The sequence below is a fragment of the Gouania willdenowi genome, chromosome 5, assembly GCF_900634775.1.
Source record: "Gouania willdenowi chromosome 5, fGouWil2.1, whole genome shotgun sequence".
NCBI lineage: Eukaryota > Metazoa > Chordata > Actinopteri > Blenniiformes > Gobiesocidae > Gouania > Gouania willdenowi.
The window spans coordinates 23,996,571-24,017,375 of record NC_041048.1 but is presented as its reverse complement, the minus strand read 5'-3'; the positions used below and the strand labels follow the sequence as shown (position 1 = coordinate 24,017,375).

The following is a 20,805-nucleotide window of genomic DNA, read 5'->3' as shown; positions in this document are numbered from 1 at the left end:
CAGTCAGTGTCTATGCATGGACTGGTGAAATCACTCATTCATTCATTCATTCATAAACTGACCGCCTCAGCACAAAAATACTATAAAGTTAAACAATGTGCTCTCATCTCTCATCCCAGTGTGTGTGATAAATAGGTGTACTTAAAAGAAAAATGTGTGTGCTGTAATAAAGTTTAACTGCAGAGCGCTGTCCGTTCATCAGCCAATAGATTAATAAAATAAATAATCTGTTGCGCATTAACAGTGCTAGCAGCTTCCTGCCTGAATTCTCTCATTCCTACCTTTTCTGTAACAACAGGGTTGTCTTTGGTTTGAATTATGGATTTTAATTATTCATCATTTTAAACTTCAGCAAATGGTTGCAACCGAGTTATGAGGTGGATCAGATCAAGCCAGTATAAAAGCTCCGCCTCCTGCTGCAAGCTGCACTAATTCACTGTTGCATTTCACTGTCATCATGGATTTATATTCATTTTATTTGTTTAAGATGATAAGCTGCTCCTCCATGTTTTGTAAAGACGCTCAGTCTGTCAGTTCTCTCCGTTGATTGGTCAGACCCGCCGCAATCCCCACCCCTTTCACGTGCACGCGCACTTAGCGAGGCTGTAATCAATGCGCGTGTTGTGATCATACTTGATCGACGTTCGTAGAACAGCTCCTGTCTGACAGGGAGTGTTTGGTTTGTTGAAGCCAGCTAACGGAGATTAATCAAACAACATAGGCCCTAAAAATAACTGTATCTAAACTTTCATAATATTGTGATTTTCAAGTAGTTTGAAGGTGATTAAGACGCGCTCAAATGTTTTTTTTTTTTTTATGTTATACATTGCAAAAACTACGATAGCCGTTTCATGTTATTAATAATGTCCTATATATTTTGCTAATATATATATTAGCATATATATATATATATATATATATATATATATGACTTCTGGACAATGGGAGTTTAAGTCTAACGGTGTCTAGTTTCTGATGCGGATGCACACAGTCCGTGTCTAACAACAGCTCGTCTCCTGCCAGATAATTCGTATCTGAAGTCAAGGGAGAGACTTATATCTCATTCTGCGTGAGAAAACTCCTATTTTTAACCGTATATTTTGACTCAAGGTGCTCAAATGAAAGTGCAGCGATGAGTCAGCCGCAGCTGAATGAGTTTATTCCTCCCCCGGAGTGTCCTGTGTTTGAGCCCAGCTGGGAGGAATTTACAGACCCTTTTGCGTACATCAACAAAATCCGACCAATCGCAGAGAAAACTGGCATCTGTAAGATCCGACCTCCACCGGTGAGTTTTCCTTGTGCTTTACGTGTTTTTTGGTTCTGAGTGTGTGTGAAAGATGCCGCTGTGGGTCGCTGAGGAGAATTTATGAGGCAAAGTTGGTGTTTTTAGAGAGCTTTCAACATGGCGGCGGACTGACTGCTGCGGCTCTGAGTTGAACAGTGAGCTGGACTGTGTTCATGTTGGACAACAGCAGCTACACACACACACACACACATAGAGACACAGAGGGACAACTGTGGAGTAAACCTGTGTGGCCTTTAAAATACAACCCCCACACAAACACAGAAAAGGTCCAGTGCTGATTCAGATGCTTTGAGTTTGGACTCGATTCAAATACAGAGTGTTTACATTAGGGCCGATTCAGGAGCTTCCTGTTATAGTCTGAGCACGGAAATTAAGCTAGCTTTGGCCACAGACTGAACTAAGAGTGTGGGGTGCAAATTGGTTTCCCGTGTGGGATGTGACGACTTTAGTGACCCACCAGGGAGCCAAACAGGCCTATTTAAAGCCGGATTTGGTGACTTGTGTGTGGCTGAATCATGTACGTGCTCGGTGGACAAATGTTCATGGAAGAAGAGTCGATCGAACACAGCTTTAGCTTCACTCACACCTTTTAGCATTATTAAATCCTATTTAATACCTACACTAAAAAACACTCAACCCAGTCCAAACTACGCCCAGTATACATGTCTTTGCTGGGTTAATCTAATCGCATTTTATTTATATGAATAAATGATAGTTTAATCTGACGTCACTAAAAATACAACAAATACCATACAACTGTTAACAACACAAAGACAAGTGATCCTGTTAAATGTTTGATTAGTTTCAGTGTGAAACTGAATGACTACCACACTGACCTTATTTCTGGGAACAGGCTGGTGTCCTTTTCAAGGGTGTGTCCTTGCATTTAATACACAAATTACAAAAATAAAAAATTAAAAAAAATTACCAATACTGACATAATGTTTTTTTGTTAGATCCCAATCGTAGTTGGTGTGTAATATGTTTTTTTTTAATATTTATTTGTTTAATAGTGTGCAGTTTGATAACATGGCCTTTTTGAAGTGTCAAAACAAACAGCACCAAAATATATTTAGTATGTTTAAAAGCTAAGGGTTTGGCTTCTGTTGTCAGACATCAATGGGGAGGGGTGGGGGCTTTAGTGTTTGCTAGGCCTCCGGTGGAAAATGCACAGCTCATGTAAACAAAAGAAAGAAGGCAGTCGGAGAGGTTGGTCCTAAGATGATGATGGTGGTCACCATTTTCACTGTTCAATGTGGTAGTAAAATCAACGAAATGTGGGCAAATGTCTCCATCAACCTTCCTTTTGTTTTGAGCAGTGCACCAGGTTTTAGCAAAGCTTGTTGGTGCTGAGAAGTGTCTCCTATTTCAATTTGAATCTTTCATTTCCCTTTTATGTGATGTGCAATTGTTGTGTGTGTTTTTTTTTCTTCCCACAACCCAACTGTTTGATCAGCACATTCAGACCAAAATGTGGACGCAGGGGTTTTGTGCAGCCCAGACCAATAAATAACTATAAATCTATCAACATGTGAAATCCAGGCCCCTGTTAGTGGATCCTTACCAAGGCACATTTTAAAGGTGCTTTTCCTACTTTGGTTTGGCATTTTTTGTGTATATTCTCAGAGGTGTAAAGAGTACTGGTATATCCTACTCAAGCACAAGTACTATTATTTGATTGAAATTGTACACAAGTACAAGTAAGTCATACATCAAATACAAGTTAAAAGTAGCTGAATTAAATAGTACTTAAATTAAAAGTTGCAAGTTACTTTCAATGTTTTTTTTTTTTTGTTTTTGTTTTTTTGTAATAATTTTTATTTTAGGAAGTGTCTATTTGTACGGTTGCAGTACGAACAACCCCCTGGATCTATTGGTATTGTTACCGAAGTACAAGTACGTATCGTCTTTGGGTTAGGGTTAGAGTTGGGTTATAACCCAATATCGCAACAATTTGTTGGGTTAGGGTTTGGTTTAGGATAAGGTGTAGTTTTAGTCACGCAACCTAAACTGGCCAATGACTGACCTATCAAGTGACGTAAACTGGCCAAATGGGGGGCTGCGTACGAATAGAATATTGGTATATTGATACGACAACCTTACGGATGGCCACTGCCTTTTTTTTTTTTTCTTACAAAAAGTGATTGCATTTTTTGAGGGCCTAAACACATTCAAAAACTCATGAAAATTTGAACGCACAAGGACTGGCGAAAATGTGATATTTTGGGGGAATTGCACATGTGAATGGCAAAATGACTCAATAGTGCCCCCTTGAAAATTGTATTTGCTCCCAGCTGGGACTGATGACATCATCACTGTAGAGGTAGGACTCTTACGGAATTTGTAAAGCATTTATTTATGAAATTATTTATTAACGGTAACATTGCAGTCCAAACATATCCGACGTTGCACACCCTTGAACCAAGCAGCAGCCATGTTGAAACTCTCAGGTCAGTTTGATCCTGATCCACAGAGATATTTGAGAAACACACACACACAGATTCTTTGCTTAAATAGAGCGATACGTCTTTCATCCAACACTGCACTATTAAAGTACTTCACACATTCATACAGTATATTTATTTTAAACATACTGTACATGTTTATTTGGTTGTTATAAAACAATCTCGACAATAAAGTTGAATCTTTATAGATTGTAATATTCCTCTTAACAGCCTGTTTACTTGGATGTGCTTCGCTTATGGAAGTTATTAAGAGTTTGTAGAGCTGAGTAGATGCTAATTAATTATAGCAGCTTTCATTTGTATGCCAAAAAAATGTTATGGTTTAACTCAACTGTCATTGATAGTCATAGCGCCACCTATTGGTAAAAATAAATCATAGGCATTATATTTGCACAGAATGTTGCAGGAAAGTTTGTGATATAATCCTTGGAAATAGTCAGCTACGTCTTAACACTTTAAAATTTCAGCCACACCCCTACATGCAACACACCTCAATGTGCGCCACGTCCCGGCATGCGTGTGGTTGGGAGGGCCCGTTAAACGCTGCTTGCAGCTTTGATCTATATTAAACCGCAGTGTTTGTTTTACCTGTGAGATAGTTTGAGAGGGAGGAGCTTACATTCTTATATAGGGGAGGAGGAGCCAGGATTGTCAGGAGGAGGAGTTTCCGCTCGCTGATGTCAGCAAGCAGGCAAAATCCAACTGTCCCGTTTGCAAAATGTGGAGTAACAAGGGAGGGAGGAAGCAGAACTTATTCAACTTTGGCCCTCTGAATGAGGCTAAAAGGATGTATATCACTATAGCAAAACCATTATAAGGGTTTTTTTTGCTGTGCTGTTTTTGGCCGGTGCATTACATTTAATCTGGTTTGTTGGCTATGATGTGATGCATTTGATTGTTGTCTGGTCATTTCATTTTTTGAAGTTTCACGTTGTCCGTTGATCCTTTTACAACTAAAAATAATTATTTACTCAGTAACGGTTGGGTGTAGAAATGTAAAAAATACTTGTACTTAAGTATGTTTTAAAAGTAAAAGTACAATTACTGATTTAGAACTATACAGTACTCAAAAACATACAATTACCCATAAAAGCAACTTAATTACAGTAACGTGAGTAATTGGAATCCATTACTTTCACCTCATTTTGCACACAAGAACCTACTTTAATAGAAATGATTGTATTTGTTCGGCTGTCTTATATACATTTGTTATTTTCAACTCAAGCAAAATTACAGCTCAACTTATATTTTAACACCTCCTAAATGCTCAGCATTTCCTTTGAGGTTTTGCACATTCTGACTGTATGTTACATGCATGCATATTATTTTTAGTGATTATGTTGTTCATTAGGTGCAGATTTGATTAAACTTATGTAGACTTTCTCTGGAGGCAAGATTTGGACCCGAAACTGACGTTCCAAACCAAGATTCCCACGATTTTCAAAACAGGTTTAGTTAACTTTGTTTTGACAATAAGATCAATAAAATCAAATCGAGCATGTGTAAATAATGGTTTCTTAGATTCCGTTGCTAGATACAGCTTTTGTTATCCTGAAACTAATCACCTATTCCATTCTAGAGGACAAAAAAGCCCTGTGTTCAGTTTTAATGTATCTTGATTTGAGGATATCCAGCATTCACAATGGTTTAATGCTAACATTGTCTGCAGACAGTCTTAATCAGTATTTTTTAAAAGTGAGCTTTAGTTTGGTCCATTTTAAGAAACACTTGGGCTTTAGTACTCTGCAATTACATACTTGACAGCAAGCAGACCATATGACCAGTTTGCACATCTTAAACAAATCAAGTGTAGAAGTTAATTAACCATTTATTACCGTTTGTTTTGAGTGGACTTACTTGGAATAGCCAGTAACAGTAAAGCAATATTTTGTTTGGATTGTTTAATAGCGAGAGTAAAATCTTGTCAATCCTATCCTATTTATCTACTTATTCTATTCAGGTTTGCCTGAGATGTCTATCCCTAGATACTAGTTATACTATGCCATTAATTGTCTAAATTTCAAACTTTGTGTGAATTGAAACCTTGGGGTTTTCTCACTTTAGAGGATTAAACGGGTTCTGAAAATACTTTCATTTATATAAAATGATCAAACACGGGCTAAACATAAACATACAATAAAGCAGTGCTAAGAATATATTTGGTGGAAAGACATGCATCGCTTTAATTCATCAGCTCTACAGTCATAAAATGGACAAATAAGGCTGTTGCTCCATGTTTACCATTAACCAGTGATGACAAAAGCTCACCAACTACATTTTCACTGTTTTGGCTTTCATTAAAAAAAAAAAAAAAAAAAAAAAAGATTTCTCCAAGGTTAAGAAGTGAAAACCCACTTTTTGATAACACAAAACTAGATTTCTCTTGTTAACTGAAATGCTTTGTTGACCCACTGTCCTATTTATAGAAGAAGGTTGTGCTTCAGGACAAATTGGGGTTTGGAAACATTCTGCAAGTAAAATATTTACTTTTACTTCAGATTTGTGAAATATGTGGATGATAAAGGATCGCATGATTTTACAGAAATAGTGTGGTGACAGCAGTGGATTTAATCCTTTGTCATAGAATGAATTGAAAACATATGATTAGTTTTAGACATAAAGGTGTTGTCCTTTTCATGTACTTTCAGTTCCCCATCAGGTAAATAATAGTAAGATTCCCATTTGGTTGTTGCGAGATTAGCTGTAATCTGAGTGCGACACTTGATTAAACTTTACCACGATCAGACTGATCTGTAAACCAAGCCCTCTGTTTAAGTGTGAACACTAGAGGATTGCTGTTCTGCTTAACAAGACATATTTGTTGTGTTTTCCCCTCTTAGGAATGGCAGCCACCATTTGCCTGTGATGTTGACAGACTGAAGTTCACACCAAGAATACAACGGCTTAATGAGCTGGAGGTATGTTCCCTCATTGGGTTATGTATTTGGAACCTATTTCATCACAAATAAAGTGAAATAAATAACTGTTTGTTTGTTTTTGTTCTGTAGGCTCAGACACGTGTTAAACTAAACTTTTTGGATCAAATTGCCAAATTTTGGGAGTTCCAGGGATGCACTCTAAAAATCCCCCATGTGGAAAGAAAGATTTTAGATCTCTACCAACTTAACAAGGTATGGAAGTCTATATTTTATTATGTCTGTATTTCTGTTGATAGGGTTAGACAGTTATATGTTAGCTCCAGGACACGCTATTACATGTTTTTAAAAGCTATTCATGCTTTTTTTTAATATATAAATAAGTTGGTGAATGAAGAAGGAGGCTTTGATGCAGTCTGCAGAGATCGACGCTGGACAAAGATTTCTGTAAAAATGGGCTTCGCTCCCGGCAAAGCCATTGGCTCACATCTGCGGGCGCACTACGAGCGAATCCTCTACCCCTATAACCTTTTCCAGACTGGAGCCAATCTGCCGGTTTGTACTGTCACTTGTTTTCTTTTGAGTCTCGCCGACTAAAGGGCTTAAATCTTTAAAACGTACCTGTAGTGATAATGTATGTAAGGAAAAAAAGGTCATTCCAGTAAGTTCATCTCGTGTTTTTGTTGGTTTCGACTGCCAACTGCCAGTCTTCCTCAGAGGTGATTACTTTGATGTATCCTTACAAATTGTTTCATAAGGAAAACATCAAAGCATCTTCTGATGGCTTTCAAGCTATCAAAATCAGGAAGCAGAGCTTTAACATCAACAGGGATGAGGGAACATTTTTACTCTCCCACACCTGGGACTCTCTTCTCCATTGGGCAACAGGGGGTGTGGCAAGCCTGAGATTATATAAGGACACATGAAAGCCATCAGAAGATGCTTTGATGCTTTCTTTTTCAAATAATTTGTAGGGATACATCAAAGTAATCGCCCCTGAGAAGACTGTCAGTTGACAGTTGAAACATGTCAGGAGATCCAATTTCCTGAAAAAAAGTTGTCTGAATAAAGAAAACCATAACATAACAATAAATGTGTTTAATGTATTACCAATAAACAATATGCGACTCTCAATAGTTTATGCCCGAAGGTATTAAATCATTCTAAAAATCCTTATGTTTTTTTTGTTTTTTTTTTTTTTTTTAAAAAGATGCACATATTTTGTTTATTGGTAGTACATACAACACATTTGTTTTGTTATATACACTTTCACTACATGTACCCTTTAAGCTTAATCATCTTTGGTACTGTGAGTTCTAACAATATAATTAATCATTGAAGCCCTCTTTGCAGTATTTATACCACCAAACACAGCATCCATAGTGTTTATCTTTTTTGACTTATATTTTAGCCATAGACCCATTTTTCAGGTTGTCTCCTTCTCACCCTGTCTACCTGCTTTTCTGCTTCTCACTGTAGAAGGCCACCTTGACCAATGACACTAAAGATAAGGAGTACACCCCTCACGATCTGCCACAGCGCCAGTCTGTTCAGCCTCAAGAAACCTGCAGCATTGCACGGCGAGCCAAACGAATGAGATCAGTAGTGAGTCGACTTCCTTTGTCTACTTTGCCTCATTCTGCAAAGAATGTGGAGCTAAAAAGGTTCTGCTAAATGCATGCATCTTTTCAACATATGAAAAAATAACTTTACCCACTGCCAGGTTCATTAGATTGTTTAGAGACAGACGTACACAAAATTTGTGTTAAACATCTCTTTAGTCAATTGTGTGCTTTAGCCAAGCCACAAGGAGAAAAAAACCTAAACAAGCTTCCTGTTTCCTTTTCCTTTCTGCTACTTTAAGAAATGGTAGCTTGGTGTTCACATTAAAGTCAATAACAAACAATAACTTCCCAAATGTTATTTGGTGAATAGCAAGGTGATCACACAACTGCAGTTTAACCACAATTAATGTGTTTTGTGTAGAAGCCAATGTTTCTCTCATTACTGTTCTCTCTGACTTTTCTCACATCAGAAAAAAAGTGAACCAGATGAAGAATTCTGTGAATCTCGCCCCAAACGCAGGAGAAGAATGGGAACCTATGTTACAAAGCCACAACCAGGTAAATACCAGTAACAGTAGAAATAAGTCGATTGGTCAATACCATTAGGTGGGTTGGAGTGGGGGAGACATCTTTATAATGAGGAACTTTGGGTCTCTGGGACCAGACCAAGGTGTCAATGTCTGCTCACAAACTTTAATCTTTGTCTTTTAGTGAGAATGTCGATGCCTGTAATTAAAAAGGAGCCTTCTGAGCACAAGATATCCACTGAATATGAGGAAACTGTATTACGTACCACAGACACATCCACAGTGAATAAGGTATAGCTTTAACTTAGTCCAGAGATTTATTAAAAACACAGATGGTAGAAATGATACATTTTCCCTCCCCTGCTGCTGCGTATCAGGTAGAACAGTACCATTGTCTGATGTGTGGTAAGGGAACTGCAGAGGACCGCCTGCTACTCTGTGACGGCTGTGATGACAGCTATCACATCTTCTGTCTGATCCCGCCCCTTCACGATGTTCCCAAAGGTGACTGGAGATGCCCTAAATGCCTGGCTCAGGTGTGGACAAACTGCTTCATATGAAACGACTCTTTAGTTTCATGTTTTGGAAAAAGTGTTACTGTACAATCAAACATAATTTGTTTTGACTTACCAAGTTTTGTTGCTTCTGGCAGGAATGTGGAAAACCTCCCGTTGCATTTGGCTTTGAGCAGGCAGCCAGGAGTTACACACTCCAAGCTTTTGGGGACATGGCCGACTCCTTCAAGTCAGATTACTTCAACATGCCAGTTCATGTGAGTTGGTTTTGAGAGTTTTCTTTGTTGTGTGCACCTAGGGAAAAGATACGTGGAGTTGTGTTTAGCGAAGACTTAGAGGAAAGCTGTCTGAATGATCGTTGTTTTAAAATGTATTCCAACGGAATATATACCTGCGGCTCATAATGATTTAAAGGATCTAAAGGTGATATCCTTCTGTAGCTGAGACAGAGGGCAGGCTTGTGGTACTAACCCACACTGATGCAATATTAAGGTGATTTTTTTTTTTTGTTTGTTTCTTTTGTGTAGAGCAACAAAGTAATGAATATTTTTTTTGTTTTGCTACCAGCTTTTTTTTTTGACACAACCCCACACTTTGTTGGTATTATTTTGACTGGGGGAGAAAGAAGTAAAACAGGTCTTTGGAGTTTGAGAGAAAAATCATATTTCTTTCTTACTAGTTAGTTTAGTCCAACAGGTACCACTTAAGTCCACAAAAGGAATCATTTTTATTTTAAAGACACTGGTGTGTGTTTTATTTTTATTTATAGATGGTTCCCACTGAGCTGGTGGAGAAGGAGTTCTGGCGTCTCGTCAGCACCATTGAGGACGACGTTACTGTGGAGTATGGCGCAGACATCGCCTCCAAGGAGTTCGGAAGTGGTTTCCCAGTGAAAAACGGGCATTTTGAAGTTGGACCTGACGACGAGGTATGATAGTCAGGAATTTTCTTCTCACGAGTTTGTCTTAAAGATTGTTCACATTGATGGTTTTGTTATCACTGATGTGTTTTGGTTGAAAAGCTAAGTGACGTGCTCTGATCTTCAGCATTACCAGAGCAGCGGCTGGAACCTGAACAACATGCCGGTGTTCGATGGCTCTGTGCTGACTCACATCACTGCTGACATCTGTGGGATGAAGTTACCTTGGCTCTATGTAGGGATGTGCTTCTCCTCTTTTTGTTGGCACATTGAGGACCATTGGAGTTACTCCATCAACTACCTGCACTGGTACAGTTCCTCTGCTTCTGATTTCAGCTCTTCTACTGTCAGATCATTTAACTCATTCACTGCCAGCCCTTTTCAGAGCAGCCAACCCCATATTGCCAGGCGTTTTAGATGATTTCCACTGTTTTTTTTTTTTTTAAGACCCACAAAATATTTTGTATCTACAACAAGATTCTGAAAGACTTTCTCGTTTCATCAGAAAAAATAATTTTGTTTCTAGCTTGTTTCATTCTTCTGTAATCTGCAGTTGAATAGAGGCAAGTTTCACACAAATCACCAGTTTGTGACAAAAAGCTGAGAAAAAAATGTCTTTTTCTGAAAAAACCTTAGTGGCTTTGAAGCAATCTTTTTTTCTTTAGGGACACCTCAACATTGTTTTCCTTCTATATAACTACTAAAACAACACTGAGACCAGGCTTTTGATGGCAACATTATTATTATTTTGCTATCTGGGTCAGAGTCGAATGGTTTTCTTACTGTATCTTGGCCGTCCTCCAAGTCTCTCCCCCGTCATTCTCCACACACGCAACTTTCTCCTCATACCGGACATGCCGAGTCTCACCACTTGCCCCATTTTTGGTCGTTTTCCCTCATCATCGCGACACTGTCAATTGTACACTTTGGTTCCACACATGTTCTGGTCGAGTGTGCGCTGCTGTGAGCTGCTGAGAACTTCAGCATCAACTCTCGTGGCACCGTTTTCTGTGATCTCTCATCCAAAGGTGGGCTGCTGCCACCTACATGGCACCAGTAGGTCACTACAGCATGGTACAAGCTTGATATTCACAGGAGAGCTTTGACACACTGTCTACTAGCAACCCCAGCCGAAAAACGCAATTATCGTCTTTGGCAGTCAACGTTACTAAACCATAAGACGTCTTTAGATGTTTTTGGCAGTCGTTGAGTTAAATACTCTTCTCGAAATATTTCCAATAATCTTTCAAAACAATTGAACTCTGTTAAGTACACCTTTGTTGTTCTTTGTGTTAATTCTTGTTACGAAGAGCTTTGATTTGTGTGCAGGGGGGAGCCGAAGACGTGGTACGGGGCTCCTGGTTATGCTGCTGAACACCTCGAGTCGGTCATGAAGAAACTGGCCCCTGAGCTGTTTGAGTCCCAGCCAGACCTTCTTCACCAACTGGTCACCATTATGAATCCCAATACACTGATGAACAACGGTGTCCCGGTAACTTGCTTTCTCTGACTGCTCATAGTGATCAAACTAAAGTTTTTTTTTAATTCACCCTAGTGGAATTAAAATGCTCATATATATATATGTGTGTTTTTGACTTTTAACAAACATGACACCTGCAGAATGTGATGTAATGTGGTGCTGCACAATCCCTACCATCTAACAGAAAAACACAAGCTGAAAAATGTGTTAACCAAAACTGTCTTTTATTAATTTCTACAGTAAAAAATAGGGACAGAACTATTTACAGCGTTTCTATTGTAAGTATTTTCCCTCCATTTCCGTAGATCTACCGCACTAACCAGTGTGCCGGGGAGTTCGTCATCACATTCCCCAGAGCTTATCACAGCGGATTCAACCAGGGATTCAACTTTGCTGAGGCAGTCAACTTTTGCACCATGGACTGGGTAAGAAAGAAGCATCTCTCCATCATCTATAAATATTAGACTGCTCAATCAGGGTTATTATTTATATTTGTGACTAATTAATGGGAAACAAACTTGTTTACATAAGATGTTTTTGTTTTTCTTTGTGAAAAGGATTAGAAGCTCACACTGCTGATTAATTTTCTTCTGCCTCAGCTCCTTTTATTATTTAATTTCTATGCTCTCGTGTGTGTGTTCTCTGGCAGATGCCAATCGGGCGTAGCTGTGTGCGTCACTATCGCGAGCTGAGCAGATACTGCGTTTTCTCTCATGATGAGATGGTGTGTAACATGGCCCTCAAAGCTGACATAATGGATGTTGAACTAGCGTCTGCAGTACAAAAAGAAATGAAAATGATGGTGGAAGAGGAAGAGGAACTTCGAGGGCGGATCGTGAATAAGGTGAACGGCTTATTGTTTTCGATCGGACAAACCAGCAAGTTAAGAGAAAGCAAAGCTCATGTCCAATCAACAAGTCTGCAGTAAGAAAGTTAAATGACTGTGACTAAAGTCAGCTTAAATGGTAAAAGGGATGAATTTATGAGATTGTATCTTCAAGCCAAAATGAGACCCGATCTCTCTCTCTCTCTTTCTCTCTCTGCTAATGACTGAATTCTTGTCCCCAGGGTGTGCTGCAGTCGCAACAAGTAGATTACGAGATGCTCCCAGATGAGGCGAGGCAGTGCTGTAAGTGTCGGACCACCTGCTACCTGTCTGGCATCACCTGTGCCTGCAGTCCTGGCAAGATGGTTTGCCTGCACCACGCCCTGGACCTTTGCTCCTGTCCTCATAGCAACCTCACCCTTCAGTGAGTCCCCAGAAAGCACAACATCTCAATATGCACCCAGGGTCTCTCTTCTGATAGATGAAAGCTTCATCTTATGTTGATATAATATGGATTTTGTGTTCAAAAAGCATTTTTTTAAGGTTGTATTGACTGTTGCAGATTAAAATAAACTGACTAACTTCATCATGGATGTTGGGTTTTGGAAAAGGAACATCCTCCTGATGCTGACTGCCTCTTTTTGTCCTTCCCTGCAGTTACAAGTTCACACTGGATCAGTTGTACCCTTTGATGAAGGCAGTGAAGCAGCGCGCTGAGTCTTACAGAGACTGGTTGTGTGACGTTCAGGACATTGTAGAGAACAAAGGAATCAAGAAAAAGGGTGTGTTCTCTGATGGTGCCGCAGCTTTTCAACACTCAGCAGTTTTACAGTTTTATTTAGCAGACATTTTTATTTACAGTTAGGGTTAAGGGACTTGCTCAACATCCCAAAGTGATGGCCCAGGTGGGATTTGAACTGGTGACCTTCTGATTACAAGCCTGCTTCCTTAACTGTTTCACCATCTCCCCCACTGACACTACAGGATTGCCTCTGAGTTTTTAAGATTTAGTGTTTAAGAAGCTGTGGTTCTTCTGTATTCAGGTTTAGAGGAGCTTCATAGTCTGGTGGAACAAGCAGAAACTAAGGCGTTTCCTGCGTGCACTCTGCTGGATCAGCTGCGTACAATCGCCTCAGAGGCTGATAAAGTTGCAGTGATGGCACAGCAGCTTCTCAACGGGAAGAGGCAGACCAGGTACGTCTGAAGCCGCTTTTAGTTGTTACATGATCAATATGGTGCTGTGTAAAATCGATGCCGTAGCCGCACGTAGCGCTCTACATAGACGTAGACCCCCTCGCCGTAACCTGACACGCTCCCCCCCCAAAATCCTGACTAGGCGACGTGGAACGTAAGAGCTGTGATTTCTCCACTTCAGACCTCAGCCCCGGTCACGGCCTTTTCCAGTCAACATCTCAATGTTTCAACTTTTTGCGGTGCGAAACGAGAGTTGTTTCTACAGTTGATTGAGTCAAAGGAAAGTCAGACAGAAATGGACTAAAAGTGCCAGAGTTTTATTATTAGAGGAGCAGACATGAAGTTATGTTTAAAGCGAGTTTTACACTGCTCTGTACTTGCTGCTTCTCGGGGCCGTGGACCAGGTTACCTCACTGCTCTCTCTCCGCTCTACAGCTGAGTCGGGGCCCCCTCGCCCTGGCGTGACTGTCGACTGAAGCGCACTTGTCACACTTTTATACTTTGTTGCATATGTTTATATTGAAAAATAAAGTGCACATTTTCAAACCGTTGTTTAAGGTACAGTACGTAAGTAATAGTCCAGAAATAAATTACATTTTAAGATGCTTAATAAACATAAAACAAGATAAACAATGGCTTTTTAATCCTCATTTGTAGCAACACACAGCCACAGCCCCCTAACGGCATGGTGGCTAATCGTATTGCGATGCGTTCCCTCGACGCAGAAGTACAGTTGGCCAAACTCTGCGTCACATTGACGTCATAGGTCCTGACACAGAACCATATACCAAACTTGACTCATTTGCAAGGTGTATATTTTCAATTAACAAACATGGTTAATCGATTGGAAATGGAAAAGTATTTATAATGCAAAAAATAAATAAATCATGAACATGACATTTAGACTTTTAGAAGCTGCTTAAGTTTTGTTTTTTTGTGTTTTTTTAGTGTGCTAACTCTTGTTGGCTGTCTGAAAGCTTCATATAGGCTTTTTCAAATACAGCTTTTCTGACTAAGATATAGCAGACTTGAATTTTGTGGCTCAGCTGGTTAATGTGATAAAATGTTATCTTAAAGTTGAATTGGAATCTTTTTGGTCCTATGCTTTAGGTATCGCTCTGGAGGAGGAAAGTCTCAGAATCAGAATGAGCTGACGGTGGAGGAGTTGCGGTCTTTTGTCCAACAGTTGGACAGTCTGCCGTGCAACATCCGACAATCTCCTTTGTTAAAGGTTTGTAAGATGACTTGCTGTATCTCACAAATAACACAAAATGCTTTGTGTTTGATTTCAATCATCCTTGTTTCAAGTTTTGGTTTTTGTAATAGTGTTTCTTGGATTTGTCTTCTTTGCCTTCTAGGACTTATTGACCCGTGTGGATGAGTTCCAGCAACGCAGTGAGCACCTCCTGGCTGACGAGTCTCCCAGCGCACTAGAGCTGCAGGAGCTGCTGGACGCGAGTTTGGGCCTGGATGTGGAGCTGCCACAGCTGCCCCTCCTGAGGGAGCGGTTGGAACAGGCTCGCTGGCTGGAGGCCGTGCAGCTGGCCAGCAGTCGACCAGACAGCCTCTGCCTGGACACCATGAGGAGGCTGATTGACCAGGGTGTGGGCCTCGCTCCTCACAGCTCTGTGGAAAAAGCCATGGCTCGCCTGCAGGAGTTGCTGACTGTGTCGGAGCAGTGGGAGGAGCGTGTGCTCAGCCTCTTGGAAGCCAGGTGAGGGGCATTCATCTGCATCAACAGTGGTACTACACTCAATAATAGGAGTATGACTATATCGCGATATTTATTGATATGCTCGCGCTAAGTATCGATTTTTTTATTTTATTTTTTTCACTAAAATGTGCAGATAGGTCTTCACAGAAATGGTGTCACTGTTTGTTGAAGGAACCAATATTTTGTTTACTGGAATATTGAACCATAATGGTGTCACTGGTAAGAAAGACCCTATTTTTTGTCTACAGAAAGCACTATTAGAGATACTTATTCATTTACATTGGCATGTTGACACATTTACAGAAATGTTGCACTAAAATAGTGTCACCTTTCAGAGATATAAAATAAAATGTTTATTTTTTTATTTAATCTTTTTTTTCTTGTTGTGTCATAGATTATCGTAGATTGATTTCTGACCAATATATCAATAATTGCAGTATCGTCATATCGTGAGATAATCGTTATTGTGAGCTTTGTATTGCGTATCGTATTGTATCGTGGGGTACCCAGAAGTTCCCACCCCGACTCAATAGCATCCATCTAATCAATCATAATTTCCACAGCCCACATCACAGCTTAGAGACACTGGATGGTGCCCTACAGGAAGTGGAAAACATCCCTGCTTATTTGCCAAACTGTCTACAACTGAAGGATGTCATCAATGAAGCCAAGAAATGGATACACGAAGCTGATTCGCTGCAGGTAAGAAGGCTTTTTTTTTTTTAACTTGAACTCATCCTAACATTCATGTGATCTGTTTAAAGTTGTTCTTTTTGTGCTTGTTGCAGCTTGGGGGCCGTATCCCAGTACTGGATAGCCTCTCTGAGCTGGTACTTAAAGCTGAGGGCCTCCCTGTGAAGCTGGAGCCACTGAGTCGACTGGAGGCCCTGGTGACGGACATTCAGAGCTGGAAGGAGAGCGCAGCCAAAACATTCCTACTGAAAAACTCTCCCCTTTCCCTCTTAGAGGTAAGCACAAGTATTGCTTGGTGTTATTGTCTTTAGGACAGTTTCCCATATGTGGACATTAAAACCAAAATTAAACTTTCAGGTCCTTTGCCCAAGATGTGACGTTGGGTTTGGCCATCAGAGGTCAAGATTTAAGAAAGTCAAAGATTCTCCACTGGTTTTCAAAAAAGCTTCAACAAAGCTGGACTCTGTGTGTGACGTGAAGAAAGCTCTCACAGAGAGCAGGGACTCGGCCTCTGCTGTGAGTATCAATGAGCTAATGCATTTCTTTAGCCTCCTACAGTGCATGGAATCCATTTGGATTGTTCTTGGTAAGAGATGAGCTCATGAGATGCAGACAAAACGACAATAAAAACACTTGTGTTCTCCCTGAACTCTAATATTTGAGTAGTCACAGAGCTGACCACCTATCCACATCTCACACTTACACACATCTCACAATATGCACAGTGACAAGAAGTGTGCATGTATGCCTCAGTTGATGAAATGATTTTGATGCTTTTCGCGCTCACAGTAAAAGTGGTTCAAATATGGCAGTGGTTGCAAATGAACCTGGATTTTTAACTTTAAACTGAGCTTTAAATAATCTTTTCTCTGGTCACAGATGACCACACTGGAGGAGGTTCGGCAGTGTGAGATGGAGAACTTGTTGGCTCTAAGGGCATCAAACGAATCCAAGCTTCTTTCTGCTGAGAATTGCCATGCAGTCTGCGTTTGCCAGAAGCCGCCCTCGGGTACGATGGTCCAGTGTGAGCTCTGCCGAAACGTTTACCACAGCGGCTGTGTCACAACAGCCGAGGAGCAGGAGTACGGCCAAGCGTGGCTTTGCCCGCAGTGTCAACGGTCGAAGAAACCCCAACTGGACAAGGTTCTTCCTCTGCTGGCTTCATTACAGAGAATTAGAGTCCGCCTGCCCGAGGGAGATGCCCTGCGCTTCCTTATTGAGAGGACAGTGCGGTGGCAGCACAGAGTTCAGCAGGCCTGCACAGAGGGAGTGCTGGAGAAAGTCTCAAACATGGTCAGTCCACTCAGTTTTTCTCATTTGAACTGTAAACATTTGTATTCCTTTATTATTATTGATATCAACTTGTGGGGAAAAAAGCATGATATTTGTGATGTTTCAGGGTAAGATTGCACACAGACAGTCATTGTATCGGGAAACAAATGGTTTACTTCATACTAAGCATCCGTCTCTCCCACTTCAAGGTCTGTATCAAAGCTTTTCTTTTGGCAGCATTTGTTGTTTTTTCTCCACTTTGTGTTTTTCAAACTCTCTTGCACTCCACTCCACAGGACTCGGCCCTGAGCTGGAGGAACTGATGGTGGAGGGATTCCTGCTGCAGGTCACACTTCCAGAGACTGAGCAGCTCTACAGATACCTGCTGTACACACTGGCCCCCCCACGCTCACACAGCACAGAACAGGAGCACTCGTCTCAGAGAAGAAGCCCACATCATCACCACCGCAAGGTGAGGAAAAACGGGGCTTTAAACCACAGCTTATTTTTTGGTTAATACGGGTTACTGAGTCCAAATGTCAAACTTTGTGCAGAACGGCATGTCCAGTTTGAAAAAGGAAAAGTTGAGCAGAAAGAATAAGCGATGCTTGGAATGCTCTGACTCGTTGGAGAACGAGAAGAGGAAGAAGTTCTGTAAGGGAAAACCCAAGAAGAGCAAAGAAAGGAGCAAAGAATCAAAGATGGTTTCCTCTCCAACGCACACATCTGATCCTGCTGCCTCGGACTCAGAGGAGGACTTCTCACTGTGTGCTGCACCGTGGTGCAGAGAGCCCGATGGGGACGAGGTTTGTTTGATCAGCCTACTTCACATTTGACAAACTCGAGGTCCAGGGCCAAATCCGGCCCTTTAAAGCTCCCAAAACATGACTCATTGTGTAAATCACCAACTAATTCAATTATAGATATCTCAGTACCTCCAAATACACAATTTTAATGAAACAGCACATTTTCTAGAACTCACAGTTTTCCCATGCTTATGTCACATGATGGCAGTAATTTTTTACTTCAAATTGATTCAAGTACAAAATTTTTCCGAAATCCTACAATATTTCTCAAGTTATGTCCCCAAATTTAATACGAGTTGGTCACAAAATCAAGCTTATATTATAGTTTAATACGAGTTATTGAGTCCAACTGTGAAACTTTGTGCAGAACGGCGTGTCCAGTTTAAAAAAAGAGAAGTTGAACATCCAGAGCAGAAAGACCAAGCGACGCCTGGAATGCTCTGACTCGCTGGAGAACGAGAAGAGCGAGAAGTTCTGTAAGGGAAAACCCAAGAAGAGCAAAGAAAGGAGCAAAGAATCAAAGATGGTTTCCTCTCCAACGCACACGATGTCTGATCCTGCTGCCTCGGACTCAGAGGAGGACTTCTCACTGTGTGCTGCACCGTGGTGCAGAGAGCCCGAGGGGGACGAGGTTTGTTTTAATCAGCCTATTTCACATGTGTCAAACTCAAGGCCCGGGGGCCAAATCTGGCCCTTTAAAGCTCCCAATTCGACCAGCAGGAGAAAGTAAAAATGACAGCGAAAACATGACTCGTATCTCTAAATACACAATTTCAATGAAACTCTACAAAATTTTGTAGAGGTTACAATTTTCCCATGCCTATACCACATGATGGCAGTCATTTTTACCTTCAAATTGGTGCAAGTACTCAATTTTTCCCAAATCCTACAATTTTCCTAAAATTATTTCCACAAATTAATTAAAAAAAATGTTCAGAAAATCAAGGAAATTTAACATTCTGCAGGGACTGATATGTTAATAATTGCTTGGATATTGTCGGTGCCTTACTTACTCTAAAAACTATATTTGGAAGTGCAAACTAGGGCACATGAATGATAAAATTGCTCGTTTTACTGCCTATAATTTGTGGCCCACTTGAGATTAAACTGGTCCGTATTTGGCCCCAGAATTAAAATGAATTTGACACATCTGGCCTATTTAATTCAACCTCTGATCTGTCCTTTTACTCAGTGTTTTACGTTTTATTTATCAAAAACTTTCCTGTTTTAGGTAAACTGGGTCCAGTGTGACGGCAACTGCAATCAATGGTTTCACCAGATCTGCGTGGGACTGTCAGCAGAGCGAGCAGAGAGGGAGGACTATATTTGCATAACCTGCACACAGCCAGATTATAACAGACGAGAGTGAAGACAAATTAAATTGGTGAAGAACCAGGAGTTTATCTTTCCTGCAAGCTGACACACAAGCACACACACACACACACACACACACACACACACACACACACACACTCGTAGGTGGAGTCTGTTTTGCTCTGGCTCCTCCCCTCCACCCTCTGGTTTTGCCCTCTGTGAACAAGGTGCTATCTCCTTTTTTCTCTTCAGAGTTACTAAAGACTCACTGTTTGAGTCTCATGGTGGAGTTCTTCAGCCTATTAACTAATCCTTTCTGAAACTTTCCAAGACTCGATGCAGATGTGGTCACATGAACCACCCGCGCAGGGAATTTTCAACCAAAAAAATGTCAAGATGACATTTTTTGAAACTTCTTTTTTTTCTTTCTTTTTTTTTTTACATGCATCTGAACAATGTGAACTTTGTCTCTCTCTTGTAGGGTAAACATTATTTATCTAAGCAGTAGCTGAACTGATTCATGAGCTTCAGTTTTCTCCTGAAATATATTTGTGTGTAGAAATACTTTGATAGAATGCCTTCATGAAGCGAAAAGCCCCAAATGATTGACCCTGAATATTATTAGGTTCACTTTAATGTGTGTGCACGAGTAGGTCATTGAGTATCAAACAGGCACATTTTGCACCTCCATGATTTGTCCTAATCTTCTGAAAGGCCTGGACAAGCCTCTATATCTCCAGGAAGCGGGTGACACTTGATTAAGTCGGAAAAAGTCTGAGTGAACTGTCCGACGTCAAAGGAATGTACATTTTCTTTTCAGGTTGGAATTTCCCTTTAAGGCTGAGGATATAAATATTGTGTTGAGCTTGGATTTAACACAGACTGTGTGATTTGTTTGCCACACGTAGATTACCTATTTTGCTCCTTTGGGTAAATAATATAATTCATATGTTGCGGTTTGCATTATATATTAAAATGTTCATTCCCACTTGTCTTGATTTTTATTTTTCAAATCCAAACTCGATCACAGCTTTGTTTGGCGATGAAGGTATTGTTACTGGCTGTTCTGTACCGAGAGGGGAAACTTAGAGTATTTCCCAGTTTAGCCTCGTCACATGACTTGATAATTATTGTAAAGCAAACTTTAAATAACCCCTTGTAGACCAAACATACAAATACATTCATTAAATGCGTTTATTCACTTGTACTTGTTAATACCACCAAGCATAGCAAAACATGCAAACTCCACTCCAAAGTTCACTCACTTTTGTTCAGGGTACGGACCAGTTTGATCTCAAGTGGGCTGCAGATTTTAAATGGGGGGGGGGGGGGG

General features: G+C 40.5%; 1 protein-coding gene across 2 annotated transcripts in view; it reads left to right on the top strand.

Annotated features, from left to right (window-relative positions):
* Positions 1–992: 992 nt before the first annotated feature.
* The window catches only part of kdm5ba (lysine demethylase 5Ba), a 46,567-nt gene continuing 26,754 nt past the window's right edge, over positions 993–20,805 (top strand). Inside the window, exons 1-28 of one of the 2 annotated variants that reach the window (XM_028446737.1) lie at positions 993–1,285; positions 6,612–6,689; positions 6,780–6,902; positions 7,032–7,202; positions 8,127–8,252; positions 8,683–8,770; positions 8,924–9,030; positions 9,117–9,275; positions 9,392–9,511; positions 10,024–10,182; positions 10,301–10,482; positions 11,503–11,665; positions 11,959–12,078; positions 12,303–12,497; positions 12,722–12,903; positions 13,137–13,261; positions 13,523–13,673; positions 14,784–14,904; positions 15,032–15,387; positions 15,951–16,089; positions 16,176–16,355; positions 16,438–16,596; positions 16,960–17,373; positions 17,480–17,561; positions 17,649–17,824; positions 17,907–18,158; positions 18,526–18,789; positions 19,390–20,460. In XM_028446737.1, coding sequence (XP_028302538.1) covers positions 1,133–1,285; positions 6,612–6,689; positions 6,780–6,902; positions 7,032–7,202; positions 8,127–8,252; positions 8,683–8,770; positions 8,924–9,030; positions 9,117–9,275; positions 9,392–9,511; positions 10,024–10,182; positions 10,301–10,482; positions 11,503–11,665; positions 11,959–12,078; positions 12,303–12,497; positions 12,722–12,903; positions 13,137–13,261; positions 13,523–13,673; positions 14,784–14,904; positions 15,032–15,387; positions 15,951–16,089; positions 16,176–16,355; positions 16,438–16,596; positions 16,960–17,373; positions 17,480–17,561; positions 17,649–17,824; positions 17,907–18,158; positions 18,526–18,789; positions 19,390–19,527 — 4,683 coding nt within the window. In that variant the 5' untranslated portion in view covers positions 993–1,132 and the 3' untranslated portion in view covers positions 19,528–20,460. Of the gene's footprint in view, positions 1,286–6,611; positions 6,690–6,779; positions 6,903–7,031; positions 7,203–8,126; positions 8,253–8,682; positions 8,771–8,923; positions 9,031–9,116; positions 9,276–9,391; positions 9,512–10,023; positions 10,183–10,300; positions 10,483–11,502; positions 11,666–11,958; positions 12,079–12,302; positions 12,498–12,721; positions 12,904–13,136; positions 13,262–13,522; positions 13,674–14,783; positions 14,905–15,031; positions 15,388–15,950; positions 16,090–16,175; positions 16,356–16,437; positions 16,597–16,959; positions 17,374–17,479; positions 17,562–17,648; positions 17,825–17,906; positions 18,159–18,525; positions 18,790–19,389; positions 20,461–20,805 lie in introns of those variants that run through there. The other variant, XR_003674078.1, reaches the window with a different exon arrangement.